The 26,238-nt window shown below is 42.3% G+C and overlaps 4 protein-coding genes across 11 annotated transcripts in view; 1 reads left to right on the top strand and 3 right to left on the bottom strand.

Annotated features, from left to right (window-relative positions):
- Window positions 1-105: 105 nt before the first annotated feature.
- Window positions 106-825, bottom strand: mrpl49 (mitochondrial ribosomal protein L49). The gene has a single exon (XM_086212688.1). The coding sequence runs from the start codon at window positions 789-791 to the stop codon at window positions 270-272; it is 522 nt and encodes a 173-aa protein (XP_086068814.1). The 5' UTR covers window positions 792-825; the 3' UTR covers window positions 106-269.
- A 1,910-nt stretch (window positions 826-2,735) lies between these two features.
- Window positions 2,736-6,459, top strand: LOC147256056 (ninjurin-1). 2 transcript variants are annotated; one of them, XM_086212687.1, is made up of 4 exons: window positions 2,736-3,050; window positions 5,024-5,054; window positions 5,768-5,903; window positions 5,985-6,459. In XM_086212687.1, exons 1-4 carry the CDS (start codon window positions 2,994-2,996, stop codon window positions 6,070-6,072), a joined length of 312 nt encoding a protein of 103 aa, XP_086068813.1. In that variant the 5' UTR covers window positions 2,736-2,993; the 3' UTR covers window positions 6,073-6,459. The 2 variants fall into 2 exon arrangements, with proteins under 2 accessions (XP_086068813.1, XP_086068812.1); XM_086212686.1 differs by having other exon boundaries at window positions 2,743-3,050; window positions 4,820-5,054.
- Window positions 6,460-6,907: 448 nt separating this feature from the next.
- emd (emerin) lies at window positions 6,908-12,298 on the bottom strand. The gene is made up of 7 exons (XM_086212685.1): window positions 12,197-12,298; window positions 11,699-11,777; window positions 11,308-11,403; window positions 10,314-10,348; window positions 10,197-10,222; window positions 9,597-9,656; window positions 6,908-9,264 (listed from the first exon to the last, which is right to left on the bottom strand). Exons 2-7 carry the CDS (start codon window positions 11,775-11,777, stop codon window positions 9,075-9,077), a joined length of 486 nt encoding a protein of 161 aa, XP_086068811.1. The 5' UTR covers window positions 12,197-12,298; the 3' UTR covers window positions 6,908-9,074.
- A 1,228-nt stretch (window positions 12,299-13,526) lies between these two features.
- The window catches only part of flna (filamin A, alpha (actin binding protein 280)), a 48,785-nt gene continuing 36,073 nt past the window's right edge, over window positions 13,527-26,238 (bottom strand). Inside the window, exons 30-49 of one of the 7 annotated variants that reach the window (XM_086213951.1) lie at window positions 25,982-26,171; window positions 24,329-24,352; window positions 23,555-23,802; window positions 21,745-21,819; window positions 20,960-21,059; window positions 20,740-20,880; window positions 20,508-20,636; window positions 20,063-20,236; window positions 19,617-19,778; window positions 19,328-19,531; window positions 19,076-19,228; window positions 18,837-18,959; window positions 18,291-18,557; window positions 18,065-18,202; window positions 17,759-17,874; window positions 16,144-16,276; window positions 15,883-16,059; window positions 15,582-15,800; window positions 15,284-15,481; window positions 13,527-15,001 (exon numbers count right to left, since the gene is read on the bottom strand). In XM_086213951.1, coding sequence (XP_086070077.1) covers window positions 14,817-15,001; window positions 15,284-15,481; window positions 15,582-15,800; window positions 15,883-16,059; window positions 16,144-16,276; window positions 17,759-17,874; window positions 18,065-18,202; window positions 18,291-18,557; window positions 18,837-18,959; window positions 19,076-19,228; window positions 19,328-19,531; window positions 19,617-19,778; window positions 20,063-20,236; window positions 20,508-20,636; window positions 20,740-20,880; window positions 20,960-21,059; window positions 21,745-21,819; window positions 23,555-23,802; window positions 24,329-24,352; window positions 25,982-26,171 — 3,156 coding nt within the window. In that variant the 3' untranslated portion in view covers window positions 13,527-14,816. Of the gene's footprint in view, window positions 15,002-15,283; window positions 15,482-15,581; window positions 15,801-15,882; window positions 16,277-17,758; window positions 17,875-18,064; window positions 18,203-18,290; window positions 18,558-18,836; window positions 18,960-19,075; window positions 19,229-19,327; window positions 19,532-19,616; window positions 19,779-20,062; window positions 20,237-20,507; window positions 20,637-20,739; window positions 20,881-20,959; window positions 21,060-21,744; window positions 21,820-23,554; window positions 23,803-24,328; window positions 24,353-25,981; window positions 26,172-26,238 lie in introns of all 7 variants that reach the window. The other 6 variants (XM_086213948.1, XM_086213954.1, XM_086213952.1 and 3 more) reach the window with 6 other exon arrangements.

Below are 26,238 nucleotides of genomic sequence, written 5' to 3'. Positions count from 1 at the left end.
AGAAAAACCTGTCGGGAGGTAAATAACAGGAGAAATCGTCGATTTTTTTATGACACAGCTCCCAGCTCCTAGCAGGAATAAAAGCACTAGCTGCGAGTTGGAATGGTAGATTTCATGAAGTATTTATTTTACACAAATGTATACACAGTTTACAGTTTCTCTTTGGAGGCTGCAATGTGGTGGTGGTCCTCCAACAAGGCCTGATATTGTCTCCACAACACAGCCAGTTCTGTTCATGTCTCCCTGCTGTTCCGGTTCAGGAGGGTCATTCAGAAGCCTTTGCTGGCCAACCATTCCTTCAGCTCCTTGTCAAAATGACCTTTGACCTTAAGGCACCTGGTGACCTCATTAACCTGTGTGGGCAGCTCTATACCCGTCAACTCCTTCAGGTATTCCTTCACGTCCTTCTCCAGAGCCCAGATGTCCCCCTCTACCTTCCGCACCAGCGTGGTCTTGCGGTTGCTGTTGGTCAGGTCGGTGTACACCGGGATGTTGTGCATTCGGGAGCGGCGGATCATGTAAGGTAGAGTCGGTGGAGATTCTGCTGGTGGAGTCCAACCAGAAGGGGTCCGACTGGCATGCTTGGGCGGATCGGGAACCCTTGAAGGTGGGATGAGACGCTCCACGAATTTGTATTCCTCCGTGGACTCCTCTATCACCGTTCCAGGAGCTTTCGCGGCCCCGGTATAAACACACCGTACTCTTACGGCGGTAACCGGAGCTCCCGGTGTTGTGAAGCCTCGCAGTGCCCCGACTAGCACAGGGGAGAGAAGGGTGAAGCGGGCCGCCATGTTGTATTGTAGAGGAAGGAAGGAAGCTGAGTCGAGCCGGAAGTAGTCAACGAGGTCCTTGAGTATGTTGAAGCAACAGTGCCCCCTGCTGGCCAGCGTGTATTTGCCTCCTCGAGGCTTGTGTGGGTCTGTAACTGCTGAAGTATGAAGAGCGTGGTCGGGACATGCTCTAGTACCCTGATTTAACCAACATCTTTTATTAATTGAACCAATTTTTTTTAAACATTGAGTTAATAGGTTATTTGCTTAAAATACAAGATTTACAGTAAAGGTTAAAAGCAGCATTTTTGGCTGTTGTCTGCCTGCCAGTTTCTCAGAAGGTTGAATTCAAATAAATGATCGTTGAGAGGTATAATGTATTGTTTCACAAATACGTGCCCAAAAAATGACACAGGAAAAATAAATAAATATTAGATAAATGTGAATTCATGTAAAAGCTGAATTATTGCATATAAAAGCACAGCTGGGTTATCACACAAGATCATATCCAGTTCATAGGAGAAGACGATTTCTGTCTTCTACTGAATTTTTCACAGAAATTGAAGATCAGTCTATCCTGTTTGGATGTGAATATAAAGTGAATAGATTATATAAGGGACATTTGAAAGGATTACGTCTAGGGTAAGTCTGTTTGTGTGGTGTAATGTTGGTCACAGAGACATCAGCACTGGTAGCTGGCAGGCACTTTGGTTAGACGACCTGCAGCTGACTGAGGACCTCCTCCAGCTGCAGGTCCAGGCAGAGTTGAATGTCTTGTGTCTTCTCTTGCTTGCACCCTTTGGAATGAAAACAAAAGCTGTCATTATACACCTGCACTGCCGGGGAATCCAACCCAGCCCACAAGAATGGGACTCATGTATTGACACCACCACACTAGTGGCACTACTGAAATAATGTTTGCCCACACACTTTACCAGTGAAATGGACAAATTAAACATCAATTTGATACTTCAGGTGGCACGGTAGTGCAGTGGTCAGCACTGTGGCCTCACAGCAAGAAGGTTCTGGGTTCGAGTCCCAGCTCGGGGATGGGATTTTTCTGTGTGGAGTCTGCATGTTCTCCCTGTACCTGTGTGGGTTCTCTCCTGGTAAATAACTATCATAAGCTCAAGGAGATGCTTTTCTCACTTACACCAACTAATTTGGACTGACAGCTAACAACAGCAAACTTGTCCAAAAGTGTCAGTTTGCAAATTCTAAAGTGCACCATCTGGTTTTATCCATGTCTTCTTTATCAGGCTGTATTCTCAGTAATCCGCAAACACTTTCATTCAAACTAAAAATGAACTGTCGCCCTGAAATAGACAGACACTTTTTGACAGTTTTGCTGCTGTTATAGCCATCAATTGCCATTAGCTTAGCTAAATAGCTCTTTCTGCTCTCTGGAGTCACAAAGAAGAGAGGGGAAAAAAATGTGTTGAGCACAATACACATGTACTGGATGTAATTACATAATTTCTGGTGACATGTTACTGTAACACACACAATGCTCGCTCAGTAAGACTGTAGAAAATAAGAAGAGCTGATGGAGAACTGTTGGGTGTAGGTTCATTGAAGGAGTGTGGTACTGGACCTGCTCTACTTGTAAAGTCTCATGAGGTAATTTTTGTTGCGATGTGGCGCTACACAAATAAGATTGACTTGAGTTGATTCACATGAACGACGTTAACTCAAAACTGAAATGAATATTTCCTTAAACTAGAACTCAGGCAGTGCAGACTTCCACCAAGGTCGCACCCACTGGATCCAAACTTCTACCAGGATACACACAAACATGCATGTTATCTTTTTAAGTATTATTCAAACTTGTTACATATACTAGACATTTACATTTTTTTCTTACATCCATTGAATATTTTCTGAGTTATGAATGACAAATCATCTCAACAAGTTCTGTCAGGGAGGAGTCACGGAAGGAATGAATGAATGCTCCAAAGATGATAATTTCATTTTGTGTTCATCCCTCAGGAGGTTTCACTCTGGGAAGAACCTGGAAGCCTTAAAACATAATAAGAATGGAATTAGAAAGGGGGACAGCCATTAAGTGGGAGGGGTCCTCTTCAATATAACAGGAGGAGCTGCCTGACTTGTTAGTCCAGTCTGCTCCCTCAGCTTCCTCTGTGGGTACTCGTGTTCAGACACCACATCAACAGGAAAGACAGTTTCCTCATTGCTGCGGTGGATTTGTGGTAGAACAACAACATGGAGCACAGAGAGAATGGAGAGGCCATAGCTCTGAATAAACTCAGCGACGTCGAGGTAAGAACAACCCACCAGAACAATACACTCACCGCCGTCAGCCAGGGCCCTTGGTAGATCAGTGGTCATCGGTGTGTGTCAAACACTTGAACTTAAAATGAACTTGTGTTTTCACTTTTTATTTATTCAGATCATAATAAGTAAATTAATGGTTGAAGCAGGTACATAAGACAAATCCAGCAGAAATATCAGCTCAGTCAAATATGTGTGTACGGGGGGTTTTAAGTGCTCTGGTCCGTTTGGCTTGTTTGACTTATTCAGAAGTTCACTTGAAGATAAACACTTGGGACAACGTGAAAAGTTCTTTTTCTGCCTCCTTTTTGTTTATTCTCGTATATCAATGGGAAATCCTGCTCTGGTAGTTATTGTGTGGGGCGTCAGGGTGATAGAACCGCACAGTGTTTCTCTCAATCACTGTTGGCTGAGATGAATGAAAGCTCTTTGATTCAGAGTTGCACCCGAATGTGATCTCTCGTCTACCTGTGCAACCAAGTCCCAGTCAAACACTCTGGATGGTGTGAACACAAGCCAAACAAAGAGGGAGGTGAAGGTCGGGACATGGCAGCCACACGGACCAGATGTCCGTGTACATGTACACAATTTCCCCTTTCTTGTGACTTTTAGCAGAAGTTTCTACAGTGATGCAATCCAGTTGGAAATATATTTTGTGCTTACAGCACATCCCCGGTGGGTGATTGGTAGTGTTCAGTGTTGCTAAAGATGAGAAAATCTCTGTCGGGGGGGGGGGGGGTGGAGGTTGGGTAACAAACACCGCAGATGTGCGTTTGAGTCCTGATCACAACTCTCCAATTCCCATGTGTAACCCTAGCTTCAATGTTTTCATCCTAAACAAACGTGTGACACACCGTAACAGAGTATCTTCAAAAAGTGTATTTCTTTTCCAGAAACGTCAGCAACAGCTGCTGGCCGCAGTTCTACACTGTGGAACCAGTGATTCTGTGACCCTTTCAAACTAAGGCATTTTCAGGCCAGATTTGGGAGAAAAAAAACCCAAAAAACTTCAACGATAATGTTTCACGAGAAAAAAAGTGAGAATAACATTGTAATGGGGAAAAAATATTCATTTTTGAGACTTTTAAGGCGTATTTTTACGTGAAAAATGTCAGAAAGTTATGGGGACATAGTAGTAATTTTACAAGAAAAGATAATATTACGGTACTTATAATGGAAATTCCGAAATCAGGCAAGACTACGGACAGGCTCCTTGGCAACCTGTCTCCAGTGCTGCGCCACTCAGTCGTTTCTTCTGAGTAAACACAATTTCTTGCATATAATGCTGGAATAGAACCTACTTCTTATGGAAGTGCATTAGTTTTAAAGTCATGAAATAAACGGGACATTCGTGTCTGTATATGAGTCAGTAGATGACGTTTTGCAGCAGTTTACCTGCGTGTCATTAGCTTTCAGTTTACGACAACAGCATCACCTCAAATACCTCAGCAGAGTCAACTCCTCCCTCTGCACATGTATGCATGAGTTCATGAGGTAGTGTGTGCCTGTGTGTGTGTGTGCCAGAGCATGTTCCGTCTAGTTAGTTCTCTCTCTCTCCGAGCCAGGTGAGTCATCACCTCTTTCTCTGCCACTCCCTTCCATCTTTCTCAGACACACCAAAGTACATAGAGACAAAACACTCAAAAGCACAAACACAGATTGGCCACATGCTGATAGACCTGAAGAAGAAGAACATGCTGGTTTATCTCCTTGGTTTTGTACGTACTGGCACACACCTGTCCTCCCTAACCTGGTAGGGCTTGAGATGCCCCTCTGGAAAGATGATGCGACCCATCAACATTAATCACTACGCCACTAAGAAGAGTGCAGCTCAGAGCATGCTGGACGTGGCCCTCCTGATGGCCAACTCCTCCCAGCTGAAGACCGTCCTCTATGTGGGACCTCAATACCGGTTCTACATCCCCCTCATTGTCCTGCTGTCTCTGTCCATCACGCTTCAGGTCATCGTTGGGCTGCTGCTCGTCTTTATCGGCAAGTGACTTCTGTCCGCTCCTCTCTCCATCTTTCTTGAATTCATTTCAATTTTTCAACCTCCAAATTTGGATGAATAATCATGAACGGTTTGAAGAGAGAACGACTGAAGACATGCTACCAAATTCACCGCGTTTTACTGTTTTTCATGGAACACTTCAAGGAGTTTGTACTTTGCCATCATTGTAGACTTTCATATGTTTTATTAAAAAAAATGGAATAATACACTAATTTTGGTAGCATATCTTCAGTTAACTCAACTAACCTAACCCAAGTTGTGTTTTCACTAAAACAAGTAGCTGGTTAGTTTTGTTTATTTCATAAATATTTTTTCTTTATTTTAATTTACATTATCCTTTCTTCTTCCCTCTGTAAATGCTGCTGAAACTATTTAAATTTCCCATGTGTAAAGTCTTCTAATTCTAATTCTTATTAGTAACAGGGCCTTTGAGTGGCCATGGAGAGACCAACAAAATGACTTGTTCTGTCGATGTAGTTGCTTTGAAGATAACATGTCTGAAAAGGACATTTGCAGAAATGAGCATAGGCGTCACATGTTTTGCACCCTGGAATTGGGAAATTCCCATGTGCAAGTTAAAAGCTTCTAGACTCGTTAGCTAACATTAACTAGCTAGCTATATGGCTAACGTAACATGAGTTACGCCAGGACAAATCAGACAACGTTGGTAATCTTGTTTTTGCTGTGCCGACAGTGAAGTACGATCTGAACGATGTGAGGAAACACGGCAAGTTGAACAGGATGAACAATGTGGCGACAGTCTTTGTCTTCTTCACGGTCCTCATCAATATCTTCATCACCGCCCTCGGGTTTGAGGGACACGCTCTCAGGTAGGTGACGTCACACGCGATCACACGCCTTTTCCTCTTTATTGTTGCAAATGCAATGCAAATTCTTCTTTTACTTCCCAGATCATCACCAATGCCCGTCATGATGCCGGAACAAGATCTTCAGATTTCTCCTCCTCCCATTGACATCAACATGACTGGCAGCGTGTAAACCAGTCCTGATGGGATCTTCCCTGGATACCTCTATCTCAGGGTCTGGCAATGATCCTTTGCCAACTTCTGTACAAGCAACAGTTCAAATCCTGACTTATTTGGGAAAAAGGACCAAACCTTTAATTCCTCAGTGGATTTAATGAATCGAACATGGTATCGGAGTTAAAAGCCTTAAGTGGATCACCAAGGAAAACCTGAGCTCTGATCGTAGATCTCCATGTCATCTGAAAATCTCATCACGGGGACTTTCATTATCAAATGCAGAGTTTGCACATTGCACGCTATTTAAAACTTGTAAATAAAACAGCCTTTCATTTGTCTTTGTGTAATAGATGAGATTTGACAAGCTCATAGTTTTTTATCTGAATAAAAAACATGTAATTCTTACCAATCCTTTGCGTTTTTAATGATTTCCACTTCATATGAAAGCCATATTGCATCATAATTTCATAAAAATGAAAAACCTTCACCAAAGGAGATCTGAAAATGTTTAAGTTCATCACCGCCAGGTAAATTTCTCTGCATGTCACAGTAGCTGGAGATGAAGTCTGCGATGACGCCGTTGTGCTACGTTGTGTTAGCTACTTCGTTTAGCCCTCTGCTAACTTGAACGTGCACATACAATATAATTCAGTCTTTTCTCCAAATGTTATCAGATCAAATGCACCACTGTCATTTTGACTAAAATAAGATAGCCAGTGTTTATTCGGGAGGCTAAAGCGGAGTCCATGATGGCCCACGTCTACAATTGTTTGTAGTAACCGTCACTGCCAAAAGATGCAGACAAAATTGCTACACAAAAGCTTTAACACTTTCAGGCAGGGGTTCTTGACTTTTTCTCCCCTGAGGCCCACCTATCATACTTTTAACAAGTCGGAGTTGATGGAAAAACCAACAGTTTACACACAAATACGACTCTTTGGTGAAATATTAACTGTTTCCTGTCAGGAACCATCATTCATCCCAGATTAACATCGCTTCAGCGTCTCGAATTGATCGAATTAACATCTGAAAATTGATTTTAGAGAGCCAATTCTTTATTTCAATATTTCTACAAACATTTATGGTTTAAACATATAATTTCATCCATCCTTCCATCCATTTTCTATACCGCTTATCCACTTAGGGTCATGGGGGGTCTGGAGCCTATCCCAGCTGACATTGGGAGGTTCACCCTGGACTGGTCACCAGTCGGTCGCAGGGCCATCAGGAGCGATTGGGGGGTCAGTGTCTTGCCCAACGATACTTGGACATGGTCACAAGTGAGGATCAAACCAGTGACCCTTCGGTTGCTAGACACCCACGCCAGCTCCAAACCATGCCGCTTACATATAATTCCCAGCATATATTTGAGTTTAGATTCTAATTTATAAATATAAAAAATAGAAATCCCTCTGGCTTCAACATGATTCACAATTCACCAGAGGGTGCGGTCGGCCCAACAAGAGGCACTATGTAACAGGGCACCTGGACTCATGTGACCCGTCTTTACTTGAAATACTTCTTTGTAATATCTGAAGATGCGAGTCCTCTTGGCTTAAAGGAGCTGCATCTATGCAGTGTAATTCTATCTGGAGCTTTTCACCTAGTGATGTTGCAGCATCAGGAAACAATGGCGCAGGCCCAGCCTCCCCAATTAAGTTCTTTCCATCCGTGCCACCTGATTATGTTCTTTCTCGATTCTAATTCATCTGCTTTAATTCTTTGTCAAAAACACAGAGAACCGTGTTGTCCCCAGGAACAAGCAACACACTTGGGAGGCCTTACCACAGCTGCACCTAACGCTGCAATATAAATCAAGAAGATTCACCCAAAGAAAGCTAACATTTTCTTTCTTACAACAGAGCTGGAAATCCAAACTTTCTGATAATACACGACCCTCTATGGGTTTGAAGTTTGAACCACGAGACGCTTGGATGATCAGGTTATCAAATTGTACAAAGCATAGGCATAGGTTCCAGGTTCAAGTCCTGGCTCCATCACAGAATCTTTCTGTGTGAGTCTGCATGTTCTCCCTGTTCCTGTGTGGGTTCTCTGTGGTACTCCAGCTTCCTCCCACAGTCCAAAGACATCAAGAGGGGACGAGGCTGATTGATACTCTAAATTGACTGTAGGTGTGACTGTGAATGGTTGTCTGTCTCTATGTGTTGGCCCTGTGATGGACTGGAGACCCTACAGGGTGAACCCTGCCTCTCACCCATAGCTGCTGGGATAGGCTCCAGCCCCCCCCCCCCCCCCGACCCTTACAGGAATAAGCAGAAGAAAACGGATGGATGTACAAAGCATTATATTCTTCAGTAACACTACAAAACTGAGCTGTAGTCCTCCTTTTATTTAGCAGTCACACAGAAACGCTTTAGTGTTGTGATGTGGAGGATCGCTTGGAAACATGAAAGAAGGATTCCGCTTATAAACACGTGCTTGTGTCAAATCATCATTTCTGTCCCACACATGGAAACAAATCACATCTTTTTTCAGAGAAAGCTGCATAAAAGCAAACGCTACAAAAGTAGAATTTGAGAAAATTTTGTGCAGAAAGCAGAACAATTCTGATCATCTATATACATTTTTATTTGCCAGTCAACTAATCTTATTAGAAGAGGAAAAACAAGGATGTAGGTTTATGTGTGCCTTACGTTCTAAGACCCGTACACACGGTTCCACACTTTGGAGGAACAACTTGAGAACAGCACACAAATACTGTTTGTATCATTTATGTTACTGTACTGTACTGACCTAATATTATTTCTGTACTTCTACTGCTAATCCTACTACTTCTACTATGACTACTACTACTACTACTACTACTACTACTGTGTGTTCAAGGTAACATTTACAGGACCTATCCACTGTTGCTTTGGCTCCTCACATGAGATTTGTAACCGCACAAACAAATTCTTTGGAATGTGACGTTAGCTGAATAACAGTTGCAAACTCCACTCAACCGAGGGACTTGTAAAACTATCCTGAATTCCCCAAATCAAATCCAAAACCCATGGATCATTGAGGTGCAGCAGGAGTTTCTTCGTCCTTCATCAGCTGACAGTAGGCGTAGTAGATGACAGCTGCTAACACCGCTAACAGCACCAGCAACCGAATCAACTTCCACAAGCAGCTTCCAGACTTTCGGACCGGCTCCTTGGAGTACACCGCACTGTGGTTGGCGGCGACGCTGTGTTGGATGGGGAGTCTGCGTCACAGGAGAGAGGAGCAGATTTAGGATTCATACATGTAATCCCCACAAAGACTTGGACCTGGGTCCTCATACAGAACCAAGAAATGAAGGATCCAATCAGCACTGATGTCACAACCGCTTGCTATTTTTAGGTTAAAGTTTATTTATAAGCCCTCTAACGAACACAAGTCTGACAGTAAAATTTAATGAAGTTTAAGAAGAATTTCAAGCATTTCCATGACTTTTGCCCAGCTTTTTGGACTTCATTCATTATTCTAAAACTTTTCCAGGCCTCTACTGGAGACAAGGATGAGAACTACTTGGCTGGAAGACATGATAAGACTCACTCTGCATCTTGATCTGACTCCTCCTCTTTATCTGGCTCAGCGTTGACTCTTCGTTTCACCCTGAGTGGAAAATTACTTTGTATTGAAACTGCAATCCAGCGATGAAATACTCAACAAATCATCATGAGTAGTACAAAACAAATTATTGTTATTTATTGAAGTGATGTGCACTTTCATAAATTATACATTATATTATACAGTTTGTTTAAACTGTTTAAGCATCATAGGAGTGTTTTTGTAAGAGTGCAATGAAAGTTGTTGCAGAAAAAATTCACATTTTAGCAAGAATCTTGCAGCCCCTCTTACACACACACACACACACACACACACACACACACACACTTACCTATAATCACATCATCCTACCATCACCTCACTGGTTAATGCGCAACCACTCATGCACAGTAGGAGATTTTAAAACTTGACATTGAGCTGCTGTGTTCCCAGCTGTAGTACTGCTAACTTGAGCTTTCAACGGGCTTAAACATCTCTGTCTCACACGCGCCTCTGATGATACCATGAGCAGAAGAGAGAAACTATCATGACTGTACATGACAGCGAACCGCAGCAGCGAGAGAGCGGGTGTATGTGTTTACTCACACGTCTGTGTAGCTCTCGTATCTGACCTGTGAAAGGTAAAGCAAGATGGTGTGTGAGACGATCGACAACCACCGAAAGAGACGTGAGAGGTACAGCAAGGTGGGCAGCAGGACTCACCGGAGTGTGGTAGGTGATGTATGTGATCTCTTCCTCTGGAAACAAATAGCGACATGAACATTTACACACTCGAGACTGTTAAGACTGTGATATGATGGATACAAGTGAGCATTTCTTTCTTCCGTATTTGTCATGATCTGAGGATGAAAACGCAACAAACAGGTGTTCATTCTGTTGCCACAGCAACCATGAAAAAAAAAGCACTTGAAATTGAGGAAACGCTTTTTGAAATTCCTTTGGACGGCTGGTGGAGAGCAGCTGATCGGGCGGAACACAACGCCTGATGAGGCTGAAAATTGGGTCAACTAAAGCGGAAATAGGGATGGGTACCGAGGACGGGTATTTATCTGTGACAGTGTGTTACCGGGCATTGAAGTACTGATAAGCTCCTTGGGAAAAAGTGCCACTGTTAGTATTTATGATGTGTAATAATAACTCAGTCAAACATCGCCGCCAACCATCTCCTAATGATGTCAAAGTTACGACAAGCGTCTCAGAGAAAATTCTATACTATCGTTAAAAAAAGGTGAAATGTTACTAAACGTCCCTATGATACCAAAATAAATAAATCAATAAAGATGTCAAGACAAGTCATGAATAGTCATGTAATTCCATTTTAACGGATGATTGAATATGCCAATCATCTTGACCCAACCTTTATGAATGGAGTGTCGAGGAGAACGAGTATATCAAGTGTTACATAACAGGTTTGCAGCTAAACTAACTATACTTTATTTCAGGTCGTGCCTTTATTTTCTGTACCAAACTATAAAGAGTTGCTGCTTAAAATGCCGAATACTCTTTTTTTCACACTCAGATTTCCTCAGGCCATCGTCCTATCTACTACTAGTACTGACGAGAGTATCACTAGGTACCAGTGCTGATTAGCATTATCAATATAGACAACCATCCAAAATTTGAAGTGAGTGGTGGAGCGCAAAACCCATCAAGAAGCTGGCTGTGATGGCGTACAGCAGGGGGAGGGTCATCCTACCTTCCTCTCTGTAGTAGGTCTTATCAGGCGAGGGCTGCACTGGGGCCTCCTCCATCGCCTCCTCCAGCTTCTTCTCATACAGCTTACGGGTTGAATCTGTGGTCACATTAACACCGAATTGAACCCCAACACACGAAACAAGCCTCGTCCCATTGGATTTGTTGTGTTATGAGATTCAAAGTCTTAAAGCTACAAAGAAAAGAGGGACACAAACGTATACAGACAAATAAAAGTCAAAGAGTAAAATGTCTGTCTCGTGAATTCATTATGTTTGCAACTTCTCTTGCTTTAATTATTTTATCTGAATCATCACACCCTTTTACCTTCACCTGAACCCTATAATTGGACAACTTATGAAGTGTGTGTATATGTGTGTGTGTTTCTTTCTTACCCAGGACGGGTCCGTGTTTGATGCCATAACTAGTGAGCAACTTGCTGATCTCGTCATCACTTTTCTCACTTAAAGACATCTGATTGATTGAAAGACAGCCAAATAGATAGATAGAAAGAAAGACAGATTGATGGACAGATGGAGAGGGAGGGGACAAATTAACCAGACAGCCTACCAGGCTTCAATCCAGGAAAAGAAATACATATCTGGCGTAATTTCTCGCGCCAAATTCATAAACCATGTAAATAGTTTAACAGAGTTACACAAATAATTAAGTGTTCGTCTATTTCAAGTGCTCATGCCGCATTACTTTTTAAAAAAATCTATAAATACAAATGTTCTAACTTTGCTAACGGACGGAAGAACTCAGCGTCCAAAATGAAAGTCTCTTTTTTTCGCGGCTTTTCAAATCTCGCGCAAACAGGAGACGCGGGTGATTAAAAAGCAGGAAATGGCACAATAATTAGCTTTTCACGGATGCGATGATGTTTAACTTACCTTAGACAACCACAGAACAGGGTTATGAATTGAAAATGTGTCTCCTAACACACAGCAGAACGAGTTTGAGCAGGCTGCAGCAGCAAAGTGGGCGTGGCGTCTGGCAACATCTGGACGAGGTACTACGTCACGTAGCATAGAATCCTGGTTGACGTACTAGACTAACTACAAATCAAAATTTGACTTAGAGTAACAGGTTAAACATTTCTGTGTATGGTTTAAAACATAAGAAGGAAAATAATTAAAAGCTGTAAAAGTTTTTGGGATAATCTGTGAAAAAAAAGAGAATACCACACTGGAATGTGTGAGGTATTTCTAAAAAAAAAATGCACATATTTAATAATTCAGATATTGCTACCAGAGGCTACTTTTGGTTCTTCTGCTACTCTACAATTGAAACATCTCAGTTTTGATGTCCTGGACTCACTGAAACACTACACTAACCCCAAAACAAGAGCCTTCTCGAATGAATTTGATTCTCATTTTTATATTTTATTTAATCTGTAAATGGCTTTTATTCTTTTTAATATCTTTTGATTATGTCTAGTAGATTAGGATCCAAAAATTCCATATCCAGGGTATTAAATTTCTTTACGGTCGGATTAGCAAAACCTGAAAAAATACTGCATTTATTGTAATATTTTGGGAGTATTTCCAGGAATATTTGATGGTTTTGCATGTTATGTAGACCAGTCTATTGGAAATAATTTATTTTATTTTCATACACATTTATGAATTTATATGTGAAACTAATCAACACGTGTTTGAGAGGCCGTGCAGGATCACTTTAAGCCATATCTTTAATACATAAACGTAATCAATATTTTTTCCTTCATGATTGGCACGTGTTGGAAAGACTAGCAAGTCTTTGATAAATTACAAATGGTGTGATATTTGTTCTGAGGCTGTTGAATTCGGAGAACAAGCTGTTCTCGATTGTCCAGCCTTGAAATGCTTCCCTCTGGTGGTAGGAGTGACTCAAAGCTAATGGAGCACTTTCAGGAAGGGCGTTGGCTGCACACTAAGAGGTATTAGTACCACTCACTGGAACCTTTAGTGGGTGCACACACACACACACACACACACACACACACACACACACACACCAACTTTTCTGCCGTATGGCTCATCAAGGTTCCTCATATTTACTTACACAGTTTTAATGACTTGTTTCATCAGCTGACTTTAAACTCAGCGTACACCAACAAAAACTGAATTTTATTTTAAAATCCAGTCCAAGTTATAGTTGTAATTATTGTGATTTAGGAGGTTTTAAATGTTTAATTATCCGCTCGGTGTAAATGTTTGAAGAACACAAAACACACAGTCATTTGATTGACAGAAAAATACTAGACAACTTTATTGTGTATCAAAATACTGTCTTACAAACACTTTTAAAGCCTTTTTAAATTCAGGACACTGTTCATTTGTAATTTGTTCAGAAATATAGATTCGGCACAAAGCGAGCTGGGGGGGTGAAGGGACGGGGTCGGGGGAAGCAGCTGAAGGGGTAAAATACTAACACTGAGCAGAAAACAAAGCTGTTCTCTTCCATTTTGCTTCATCACGTTGCAAAGATGTGATAAATCACAACCCCTCTCTTGTCCAGCAGAATCTTCCCTTTTTAAACCTTTTCATTCAGACAGCCATCACTCTGAAGACGTTATTCTGAATCAGTTGTATAACCTACAGAACATGCCAAGAACATTAAAAAAAAAAAACACGCAGAAAGAATTGTTCCCCCAGCAGTGTTGGGTTGAGAGCAACAAGTGAGACAAACCTTGAGTGTGAAGTGTGTCTATTTATCCTCTCCGGTTAACCCTTCCGTTAAGTTCTAGTTAAGTTCATCTAATCCATATTGTGATTTTAAGAACAGCAGTGCCTAAACATGGATCAGCAGGTAAAACAACTGGGTTCATTCAAAAGCTAGAAAAAAAAAAAGGGCCATGGCTGAGCATCAACATTACCAATGCGACCCCCGATGTTTATATGGACAATGGGAGGTGTCACACCAAAGAGTGAGTCACAATAAACCTCGTAGGTCAAGGAAGGCACTAAATTAAACTGGATCCATTAAGTGTGTGTGTGTGTGTGTGTGTCTGTGATTAGTTCCTCCAGTGTAAACAGTTAAGTGTCCATCCAATGCTAGGCTCAGCCGGAAGGGGGTGCATCCTCTACTGTTCTACCTTTCATAGCCCATCTAACATCCATAGCGGAAACACATCAGGTACAATGGATCGCTACAGTAATAAAAAAAAAAAAAAAAGGTGCATCTTTCTCCTCCTTGCTGATGTGAGTTTATGACAGAAGAGGAATATTCAGTGTGTGCATTCATCTTTGGGAGATACTGGACGTAAGCTTGTGAGAATTTGTTTTGAAATCATGACTGGAAATAGAGAAATCTGGCTGAGGGTAAACACTGAAATGAGATTTCTAGTCGGTTAAATAGTTCAGAAAATGAAGAAGCAACAAAAACAGGAGCCAGAAATCTTGATTGGTAACATTGGAGGGGAGTTGTAAACAATGGTTAGATTCTAGCTACAATTGCAGTTGTTTTTAACAGTGGTATGATAAGTTTAGGATTCTGGAGGGAGGGAGGGAGGGAGGGAGGGGAAGGGGTTTAGACAGTGATGTGGTAGGGGCTGCCTGGGATGTGTTCGTCCCCCCACTTGACCACCAGGATGTACTCTCCCTTCTCTTTGAGCTGGTAGCTGACATTGTACAGACGGTTGCCCAAATGTTTCACTAGGATCTCCTCACATGGGACCTTGGGACCATCCACACCAACCAGCAGCATGTTACGACCTACACACACACACACACACACACACACACACACACAAAATTGATTAATTGTAATGATCCTCCAATTGTCCCTTTAAGTCAGAATATTTTTTAAATATAAATATATTTTGCATAATTCAGAAGTTTGTTTGCAAGATCATTTTTAGCACTGCTGGCAGATTAAAATGTTTTTTGCATAAATATCATAATGCATGCAAATGATTGGGGACAAAGTATTTCAAGGTATAGTATTTCTTGGTGGATTGGAAAACATAAAACACATACACACACACACACACACACCTGCTTTGCTGCAGTCGACACTGAAGCTGTTCTTCTGCCCGATAAAGCCCTTGGTGAGGCCCAGGCCCTTGGCCAGCACCTTGCTGGCATCTGATTGGACAGGAGCACCCTGCTGAGTACAGCTGATGGCCCGGGTCACAGGGTCAACCATGACAGAAGATGTTTCGTGCATACTGTGGCTGGACACGAGCTTGGAACCTGGATGATGGCAGTGAGAGTGTCAGTTATTACTCTAATGTGTTTTCAGTTTTACTCATTTCTTTGAATCAAATGCATGCAAAGCAAAGCTCCTTCTCACCTGTGATCTTGGCCTTGAAGGGGCTTCCAACAATGTGATAAGGACCACCATATTTGATGGAGATGAGATAGTTTCCAGGGGCCATTGGTGTGTATGTAACCTTGTAACCCTCGGGGCACTCCACACAGTCCATCTTCACCTTTGAGGGCCCATCGATAGTCACTGCTAAAGCCCCGGGGCCTGCGTTACTCGTGTTCACCACAAACTCACATGCAGTTCCTAGCAGACAAACGAGACAGAAGGATTGAGGTGGAGACGTTTCACGTCTGCTTGTCTATACCGTTGACAGACAGTGCCATACCTGTGGTGCCTCCTTCCAGCCCTGGTCCGTAGGCAGACACCATCCCAGGGTCTCCGGCCTGTCCTGCCTCTCCAACACGGATCTTAAAGGGACTACCAGGGATGTGGCTTCCATTGAACTTCACATCAATTAGATAGAGACCATTCTCTCTGGGGATGAACCGCACTGCGTACTTATCTAGACCAACAGAAGAGGGCAAAAATAAGGCCAATGGAACACTGGGATTTGTGTTAGGGTGTTCAGATGGGTATCTGGGGTTACCTTGGTCAATCTCTGTGACACAACACTCCTCAAGAGCTCCAGATGGGCTGTGGACCTTAGCATCAATTACACCCTTTGCTCCGTTAAGGCTGACAGCAAATGATGCTGGCTGGTTCACCTTCAAGCCGGACTCCTGCTCAACAACACACACTCAACACTGTATCACCATTATTTAACCAGTCAAATCTCTATCCAGCTCTTTCCTGCTGACAACTCAACACCTAACAACATCATAGTGACAATATGCTAATATTTAGCTTACCTGGAGGTCGCTAACAAGGCTAAAGAGGAGGGCTGTACAGTAAAAGGCCAAAGAAAACAAGTGAATTAGTTGGAAAATGAAAAGGAGAGAGAAGAAAATATAACACCGGGATGGAAATTTGTGAGGCTGAGTGTCTTTATGTCCATGCGGGGGGGGGGGGGGGGGGGGGGGGGGGTCTGCATGCATGTGGGAATTGATTGTTGGGAATCTATAAAGATCTAAACCTATCAAATTATAAAATCAATAAATGTCCCAATGTGGAAGTTACTCTGAAAATAAATAACTTAATTTATGTGGTTATTTTACATTGCGGTGCATATTATGGAAATTGCTTCATCGTTATTTCCCATTTTATTAATTTTTCTGTTTATTTTTTCCTGCATCTTTTTTTCAGTATGTGGAGGGGGTGTGTCATGATGGTTCAGATATTTACAATTGAAAAGTCTTGGTTAGGTGAGATGTCAGAGTCTGCAGGAATAGAAATTTGATTTGCTTATTCTTTGATTATCAATTCTCAAAATAACCTGCAGATAATGAATTGAGAAAAAAGGTTCATAAGAGATCATCTCTATAATTACATAGAGTCATTTATCTATTTTTTCATGATTACATTAGTTTTAATCCTTCATGGAGGCAAGTTCTCTTCAGTACATGAAAATAGTAGGTGGAAATGAAACCTTTGACTTAAAAAGGCAAAATTATGAATAAATTATTCTGAATTAGTGTCTCAGACATTTGATAATGATTCAAGTCATTTCTCACTTTTCAGCCATTTCTTTTACTGTCAGAAACAGATTCTAACCAATCAGTTACATGTTTTAGTGTGAGTGTGAACAGAGAGGAAAAGCAGCCCATATCAGACCTCTTTAACCCTTTAGCGCCCCACATCACTTTTAGAGGTGGGAGGCTGTTGGGAGCCTTTAGAATGAGGCACGAGAAACACACACAGTCCTCTGGTATCCCAGAAGCCCTTGCACTGTCCAACAATGCAGCAGCTGCTGATCCTAAGCTCTACCTCTGAAGTTTCATCTTAAGCAACCGGTTAATCAAAACAACCACTACTGCTGTTTATTAGAATTAGCTTGCCAGTATCATCATGATATGAGCTCTTCAGAGAGAAGACACATTTTTCTACTTTTAAAAGCCACAAAAACATAGTAACTATGTACAGCCATAAACAACTTATTGCAAGTCTCGTCTATTGTGTTGCATTGAGTACCACATATGTTATTATTCATTTTTATCTCATTTTATAACAGGTGAACTAACTGTAAGCTGCTGCTGCATTTTGGGCAGTGTACTGTGGCCTGGTGTGTGTGCACACGGACATGTGTGTGTGTCTCAGAGCCTCACCTGAAGACTGGCAACAGTGAGGCGTCGGGCGTCATCCGATGGTGAAGCCACAGGAACAATGAAGGGGCTGTCAGGGATGTGCTCCTCGTTGAAACGGATAGACACCTCGTAGTCTCCTACAGAGGAACAGAAGTCATTGAGCCACTCACACATAAACCGGGCTCCAATGTAGACACCCATCTGTTACATTCCCCTATTGTCAACATAGGTGTCCTCTACACAGGCGCAGAAGCTACTGAGGCAGTATTTAATATCATCCCCATCATGCTCAGTTTTAGTCATAAACCTTTCCCTGTCTTCTCTCACCAGGCTCCTGCACGACGTAGGACACTCCACTGGAGCCATCCTTGCGGTCCTCAAAGGCAATTTCAGCCTTGCTGGGCCCCTCAACAGCAATACTGAGACCTCCAGCTCCAGCCTCCCTTGTCCAGATACTGAATTCAGCTGCACACAGCACAGGTACCAAAAACAGAGTCAGGTACCTATACATACCTACATACCTGTACACTAATAATGCAGCTGCCACACCAACCTGGAACTCCAGCCTCTGCTCTCTCCAAGCCTGGTCCTCCAGCACGGACCTTGTGTGCTCCACCTTCTCCCAGGGGGCCAACAGTAAACTGGAAGGGGCTACCAGGCACGTGCACGCCATTGTATTTCACACACACAGTGTGCACACCCGTCTCGGTGGGGACGAAACGAATGCAGTAAGTGTTGTTCTCTCCCTCCATGATGTCAGCCTTGTGAACCTGGCCGGACGGGCTGGTCACCTGAGCTGTCATGTCCGCTATGCTGATCTCTGGAGTGCCATAAGTGGTAAGTGGAAGTTACAAGATATTTGCAATTAAAATACTGTAATTATTTGTTCTGGTTATTTTGAGGCAGTCTGTTTAAAGAAATAGGTGACATTTTGTGAAAGGTGCTCTCGTGCTGAAGCTTGGATGGAAAGACTGATACTGTGATGCCTCAATGCCATGTTAGACACTATCAAACACCCATCTTGAATGCACTCAAGTTGTTTTGATGTTTAAATTCTTCCACAAAGACATATTTTATTTTAGTGTTTCTTTCTGGTTACCTGGGATCTTGAGGCTGAGGTCGCACTGGCTACCAACATTTGCAACTGATGGTGCCCTCCTCTTCCTGGTGATGCTCTCCTTCATCCTGCCCTCGCCTGTTACCTTCACTGTGAACGCACTCCCTGGGTGTATACACACACACACACACACACACAAAATTATTGCGGTTAGAAATTCAGGGCATCATTATGGTGCTCGTGATCTCTGGCTGGTTAAAAAAAAAAAAAAAAAAGAGTACCTGGAACATGCTGGTCAGCGAATTTGATGTTGATGATGTAATTGCCAGGTTCAGTGGGGCAATAAGTGACCTTGCAGGTACCATCCTCCTGGTCCTCAGTGTTGATGTCCACTTTACTGGGTCCCTCAATGGACAGGCTCAAGCCGCCGTAGCCTGAATAGAAGAAATGTGAATGCATCAATAAATATATACATGACAAATATGATATAACCAATTTTATATTTCATCTATATATTTGTATCAAGTATGTACCTGCATCACGAGTGTCGATGATGAACTCTGCGGGCTCAAAGGTCCTAGCCTCACTCAGGCCCTGGCCGCTAACACGCACGCGACTAGCATCACCAATCTCTGATTGGTTTATCATAACAGCAATGGGGCTGCTAGGAATATGGCGGCCATTCTTCTTGATGTTCACCAGATGCTCTCCGATCTCCTTGGGAACAAAGGAGATACCTGAGGGGAGGAGGGCGAGGAGGAGCGTTAAAAGCTATCAAGCTAACAAATGATTACTACTTGTCTGCATCAGACACACACTCACCGACGTGTCCGTTTCGTAGCATTTTCAGGAGGCAGGGTTCCTCGCGACCCGAGGGTGTGGTGAGTGAGGCAGTTAGCTGGCTTAGGTCTAGCTCCCCAATGTCCAGGGGAATATCGGCGGCTGAACCAACCTTCAAATGGGACATCCTCATGGAGTCATCGCCTGGAAACACAGCAGTGACAGGAGAGTTAGGGTGCACGCTGAGGGGAGACACTGTTTCACTTTACGAAAGGAATCCTGCTAGCTTGGACCTGGAACACTGTAGCACTTATTTATTTCTCCCAAAGAAATCCATAGCAGGAGAGGCACAGTGAGAGCTGGTGCCTTTAATAACAGCCCCCGTCTCGCAATTCATAGGTCCGCATATCAAACACAGGGGACTTGTGATGTGAGGGTTTTGCCAGTCTCCACAATTCTAGGAAGTTTCTGTAGGCTTTGAGGATTACCTGTAATCCTAGCAGAGAAGGGGCTGCCAGGGATGTGCTTGTCATTGTACTTGACCAGAATGCTGTAGTCTCCTGGCAGGACAGGCAGGTAGGACACGGTGCAGGTTCCATCCTGGTTGTCCAAACAGCTGATGTCTGCCTTGGATGGACCCTCGATTGCCAGGGACAGACCACCTAAAGAGACATGATTTAAGTAAGTAGATGATTTGAAGGAGTGTGGTGCTAGACCTAGTCCACTTGTAAAGTGTCATAAGATAACTTTGGTTGCGATTCTGCGTTAGAAAAATAAAAATGACTTGACTGAAGTATATGAACCTTGTGGATCTGTTGCAGAATAAGGTTAAATGAGTAGGAAATAAAAGTATAGTCATGAAGTCAGGACAATCTTATTTCCGTAAAATTATGTTACACAAAACACACAGAATGCTGTGTGAGTGCTACATACCCTCTCCAGCATCTTTAGTGTTAACAGTGAAGACAGCAGGCTTGTTGACAGTACCATGGATGAGGCCAGGACCGTAGGCACTGACGTTACCACTATTGATGTAGTCCACATAGAATTGTAATGGGCTTCCTGTGAACGTCAGAAGGCAGAGCAGCAGGACGGTCAACATCGCATGCACATTTGATGCAACATTTTCAAGCGATTCTGCAAAGGCTTCAGAGGAATGCTGTACCAGGGATGTGGATGCCGTCGTATTTGATGTCCATCTCGTGCAGACCAGCCTCAGTTGGAGCGTACTTGACCGTGACAGTGCCGTCTTTGTTGTCTGTGATGTCCGGCTTGGCCACTTTACCTGATGGCATTCGGACCTCACCTAGGAAAGAAAAGTTCCGTTAGAAACCTGCAGCATCTAAATCATCACCGAAGGGCTCAATCATTATCATGTTTGTTACCTGTGATCTCTCCCTTCTGAATGGTGAATGGGATGACCAGGTCAAACGGTCTCAGTCCTGCCACATCCAAGCCATTCATTCCAATTGGTCTGTCTGTTGCCTGGGAGACAAGAGATGCAATACACAGTCTATGATGATGTTATGGCGATGAGTGTGGTTACAGCAATGCCAACAGCAGAACACAGAATGCAGAGGGGTAAAGGGCTTCCAAACACCGACAAAGAAAATGGAATCAGACAATCACGAGATGAATGACTGAGGATGGAGATGACAATGGCGATCATGGTCATGATGACCCAGACAAAAACTGCGAGGCAGAATGAGATTAGGACACAAAACGATAAGGAAGCACACTTTGGCCATTTTGCTAAATGTGGAGCAGCTGACATGTCCACATTGATGATTCTCAAAATGGCAACTTTTTTGTTGACATGGAGCGATGCCAAACGTTGCACAATGATTTACTTCCCAATTGCAAGGAGAATTTTAAAAAAAGGTGTGAGTTTTTCCTGACACTGCAGGAGAATATTCACATACTGTAATTGATATTGTAATTGTGCAGCGCTCTTGCACCGTCCATGCATTTCCTGTTCATGAGATGGTTGAATAGGAAGGAGGCAATGCAATGAGAGAACCCTCTCAGAAATGAAACACCTGCAATGAGAGACATAACACTGGCCATGATGATGATGATGTAGAGAGAGAGAGAGAGAGAGAGAGAGAGAAGGGGGAAAGCAGAGGTAGGACCCAGCAATTAGTGCTGAGAGGTTGGAGGTTTTAGGTACCCAGGGCTGTTGAGCGTAGTACTGGGGCATTTGGCTCTGCTGCATTAGCTGGTCTGATGGAGCTCCTTCCAGTGCCTGAGGGAAGGAAGGTGGTGTTGGTGGGAGGGTGGGTGGATGGGGGGTAGGGGGGATGGAGAGGGTCGAAAAGATGGAAGGGATTGGAGGGGAATAAAACAGTCAGAATGATTTTGAAAAATGTGTGACATCACCAGGACCCAACAAGCAGTTTCTGGAGAAAGAAACCACATCAAGGACAAAGGCAACATCTCTTTCTTCAAATAATGAGGTTAACATGTGTAAAAATGAATCCCTGTGGTGTAAAAACTCAAAGCATGCCCAGGAAGTAGACTGCTGCTGCCCCCCCAGCTGGGCTCTGGAAGTTAGCCAACGGAAGGAAAGGGGGCGTTAAGGGAGAGGAGGGGAGGGGAGAATATCATGAGTATGAGCAACATGATAGGTACCCTTCTAAGTGTGTGTTGTATGCACCTTTGTACTATACTACAAAACATACAAAAATCCAATATGTAGAAGATGTCACCAGTCAACTGAAAGCATTCCTATCCGATCACAGCATCGGAAGTCCAGTTTTATAGCAAACCATGGCACCGTATTAGCCGTTCATCTATACTTGAATGATTTGTTTCCTGGTTTACGCTAGAAGAAACAGCTACATCTCCAAATTATATCTTCTTCAGTCGACTTAACCAAAACTGCGTCATTATGCGAAGGTAAGAGCAAACAAATTTGAATTTATTTGATGTGTTACCTAAGCAACAGCATACATACGTTCATTCTAACAGGTTAAAATAAAGGTCACTTCACTGATCGATAGGGTAAAAAAAACAAAAAACAAACTATCGTTTTGAGCTTTGTTTAATAGCAACAATGCCGGATATTTTCCAAGTTCCGTTTCTCAAATGTGAGGATTTTTCCTCCTGTTTTCTATTAGACTCAACTGCATATCTGTGGTTTTTGTTGGTCGGACAAAACAAGATATTTGCAGACGTGGACTGTGGGAGCATGAAGGCGTTTTTCATTTCTACTGAAGATTCAAATCCACACAAATGTAAAACTGAGAGATGGAAAAAAATTAAGTTGGATGAGATTGAGCTGAGAAAAAGAAACAAATTGTCTTGAGGCAAAAAAGTGGAAGAAACATCATAAGAAATCTACATCAAATCAGACTATTGTTAAGAATATGGATAGAAAATTCTAATGGGTATAAAGTGTCCTATATTAAACTATATGTTTTGCTAATCGTTGAATGCCTGTATTACTTTTATATTAATATTGCATTGAGGCCTGTCGAGCAATTACAAATACTTGTGACTATTCGCAGGTGGATCTTGAATGATGGATCTTGCAATCTAAAATATGTGCCGCGTATGACATACAGAGCATCTCCGGCCATAATTAAGAATACATGAGGTCTAACTCTTCTTCAAGCTTCCTGCAGACTAGATGCGGCTGATGTGCATTGCTGCCATGTACTGGTGGCTGGCTGACCTTCATTTACAATCTCAATTTATGTAGGAGGAGGATCAAGGGCACGATTAACTGTGTTCATTTCCATAATGTAATTTCTTCCGATTATTAATCTAAATTAATGTGTATTTTTGCTAACCCCACTTAAGTTGTACTACAAGTTTTTTTTTTTTAACGTATCAAGTTTTCTATGTATAACAACTGCCTTTTTATTCACGTTTGCATTTAATTATTGGAATGAAATGGTTGTTTTTTTAGTTTTGCCTTATATGGATTGTTGAGCATCAACTAAACCTGTATTCAGAACCTTTAAAAACTCACTCACCGTAACTTGGAAGGGACTGTTGGGGATGTGCTCCCCTCCAAAACGGACGCAGATGACATACTCGCCGGGCTGTGGGGCCGTGTAGAAGATGTCAAATGTGCCGTCCTCGTTCTCTACAACGTCGACGTCAAGCTCCGCTCCCTCAGGCGTGCACACGCTGCACGTCACCTTGCCCTTCCCAGCAGCCTTTGCATCCACCGTGATGACTGTCTGTTCACCAATCTGGATGGTCGGCCCGACACCGGCGCCTGACGAATTCAGAACACATCAGCTATATGATGTATATTTTATTTATATGATACGAAACTCCCTTTCAAACAATTAGCATGCACATTCCGCAACCAAGAGACCAGGTTAAAGTCGGATGAAATGTAGTCATGTTATGTTTATCTATTACACCTCGTTACCACTGACTCATGTTATTATGGTTCAGTTTCTATGTAGAACTCAAAGTTAGATTAGCCAAAGTACCATTCCACCATGCCATCCAACCTTCTGTTAGTTCATTAGTGTGTCCTATTAAAACATGTCAGAGGGAAACAAACAGTTGTGAGAGATGACCAGGGGCCTGTATCACCAGGTAAAGTCAGTATTACGCAGGCCCAGGCAATGAGATTTAAAAAAAAAAAGCAAAAAAAAAAAAGCTAAGGAGTGAATTGTAAGAGGTTGCGAAAAGAGCGCCAATGAGAGCTCGTGCGACTACCCTCCATGCTGAAAGAAGAGAGAGAAAGCAGAGAAGTTCCTCTACATTACCAAGTTGTTCAGTAGGCTTACCTAAACCGTGACCGCCGATTGAGACTGACAATAGGAACGGTGAGAAGCAGGGGAGCGAGAGAGAAAAAGTGACAAATAAATGACAGTCAGGTGGGGGTGGGGGTGCTGGGAGGCAATAACTTGTGCTCCGAACACTTGGACGAAAAAAAAAAAAAACCCAAAGTGATGGTTGAGTGTGAAGCAGGGAGGAGTGGTTTGGGTGTGTGGTGCGGTGGGAATTTTTGGGTGTCTAATGTGCACAGCGTGAAGAACACAGCATATAATGCATGAAAAATAATCATGAGCAGCAGATGTGAGGCTTCGTGTTTCATCTCCCGTGAGCATGTCAGATGTGTAGGAAGTGGAGCTCCGTTGCGATGTGCGTTTTCATAATTCGTGATTGGAGATAAAATAAATTATTTTGCATTTCATAAAATAAAAAAAGAAGACCACTATCACTCATCGCCCGCGGTTTTTAAAAAAAATCTTCCCTCCATTTTTGGTATATTAACACAAAAGCTGAGTAGTGCTGGAGAAAATAAAACAATGTTCTCTGGTCAATTTAAAATGAAATAAAAACTATGGAATAATAATAAAATTGATTATAATATGTGCCACACCAATGTTTTACCATGTCTGCCTCTCACCCACTACAAACAATCCCCAATTATGACACAAAAACCAGCAGGAGGTCTGGCCATCTCTAAAGATACCATAATCTGACAACAAGGACCATTAAAAGAATCTGGCTTCTACTCACATTCTTTTGTGTAAGAACTCAACAAACAATAAAATATAATGACCTAGTAGTTGCTATGTTCACCACTTGGTTATGACGGCTAACATTAGCATATGTTACAGCTGGCAAGAGACACTGCTTTGTAAATTACACTGAAATTCTTAGATTTAATACAAAAAAAACAACAAAAAAACCCCAAACTAATGGCTAGTTGTCTGTTCACTTGGTCATGGAAGCTAATCTTAGCAAAGCAAAGAGATATCACTTTTTAACATACACATTAAAACTTAAACAAGTAGAAATACATAACTTTTAATTTTAATCCAGCCCTTGTGCAAAGCTATGCCATCTCCTAACTCTAGATTCGTATCAGCCGAAAGCTTTGACCACCATACTCCTCTCATTAGTCAATCCTCATGAATGCAAGTTCATGATAACTTCTACCTTTAAATATTCTTTTTAAATGTAAAATTGAATAAAACATTAATAATTTGACGGCCAAGTCTTTTCTGTGTTTTTCAATTTTGAGAACCACTTTGAGAGGTACCAGCTGGATATTTGTATTTGGAAATGTTTGCCATTATAAGAGTGTGAGAGAAGTTGCTCTTTATATGCCTTTGAAAATGGGAACAGTCTTATAAGATGCCGGTTTTGCAAGAGGATTTAATTAAGTATAAAATATGAATGTGTGTGAATTCAAATCTGTGTCTATAATAACCAAAATAAAATAACCCTGATCAGTTAGAATTGTGACAAAATGTATTTTATATATACACGGAGCAGTTATCATCCAAAAATTACTATTATTCTTTTAAAATATTCGCGACAAAAAGAAATCAAGCATTAAAAATATAGTGTCCAAGTTCTAAAAATATCCATCTTTGCAAGGTAAACAAAGAGACAAAGAGAGAGGACCCCCCCCGTCTTGTTCCTACCTGTGACAGTGCATTTGCTAGCGTCCCCTGTGGGCAGGGCCCTGATACGGTAGGGTGAATAAGGGATCTCGTCTCCTCCGTACTTGATAAGGATGGTGTATCTGCCGGTCATGTCCGGGACATAGGACACCAAGTAGGTGCCGTCATGGTTGTCACGGATGTTGGCCTTCTTGGGCTTTCCTTCTGGGTCCTGCAGAAAAGAAAAACAAAAATTACCATTTGAAAAGAGCTACATTTTCAATCATATGCATCACAGT

Source organism: Aulostomus chinensis, chromosome 9 (genome assembly GCF_037954235.1).
Source record: "Aulostomus chinensis isolate RoL2024-O1b breed Wild chromosome 9, RoL_Achi_v1.0, whole genome shotgun sequence".
Classification (NCBI taxonomy): Eukaryota; Metazoa; Chordata; class Actinopteri; order Syngnathiformes; family Aulostomidae; genus Aulostomus; species Aulostomus chinensis.
This window is presented reverse-complemented; position numbering and strand designations above follow the sequence as displayed.

What these genes read in the sequence shown, in the direction of transcription:
- mrpl49 (XM_086212688.1), bottom strand. Translation starts at nt 791, where the DNA reads ATGGCGGCCCGCTTCACCCTTCTCTCCCCTGTGCTAGTCGGGGCACTG.
- emd (XM_086212685.1), bottom strand. Translation starts at nt 11,777, where the DNA reads ATGTCTTTAAGTGAGAAAAGTGATGACGAGATCAGCAAGTTGCTCACT. An exon ending in CAAACACGGACCCGTCCTGG is followed by an intron (nt 11,404 to 11,698) that starts GTAAGAAAGAAA and finishes ATGTGACCACAG; the next exon opens with ATTCAACCCGTAAGCTGTAT. An exon ending in ACATCACCTACCACACTCCG is followed by an intron (nt 10,223 to 10,313) that starts GTGAGTCCTGCT and finishes TACCTTTCACAG; the next exon opens with GTCAGATACGAGAGCTACAC.
- LOC147256056 (XM_086212686.1), top strand. Translation starts at nt 2,994, where the DNA reads ATGGAGCACAGAGAGAATGGAGAGGCCATAGCTCTGAATAAACTCAGC. An exon ending in GCTGCTGCTCGTCTTTATCG is followed by an intron (nt 5,055 to 5,767) that starts GCAAGTGACTTC and finishes CTGTGCCGACAG; the next exon opens with TGAAGTACGATCTGAACGAT. An exon ending in TTTGAGGGACACGCTCTCAG is followed by an intron (nt 5,904 to 5,984) that starts GTAGGTGACGTC and finishes TTTACTTCCCAG; the next exon opens with ATCATCACCAATGCCCGTCA.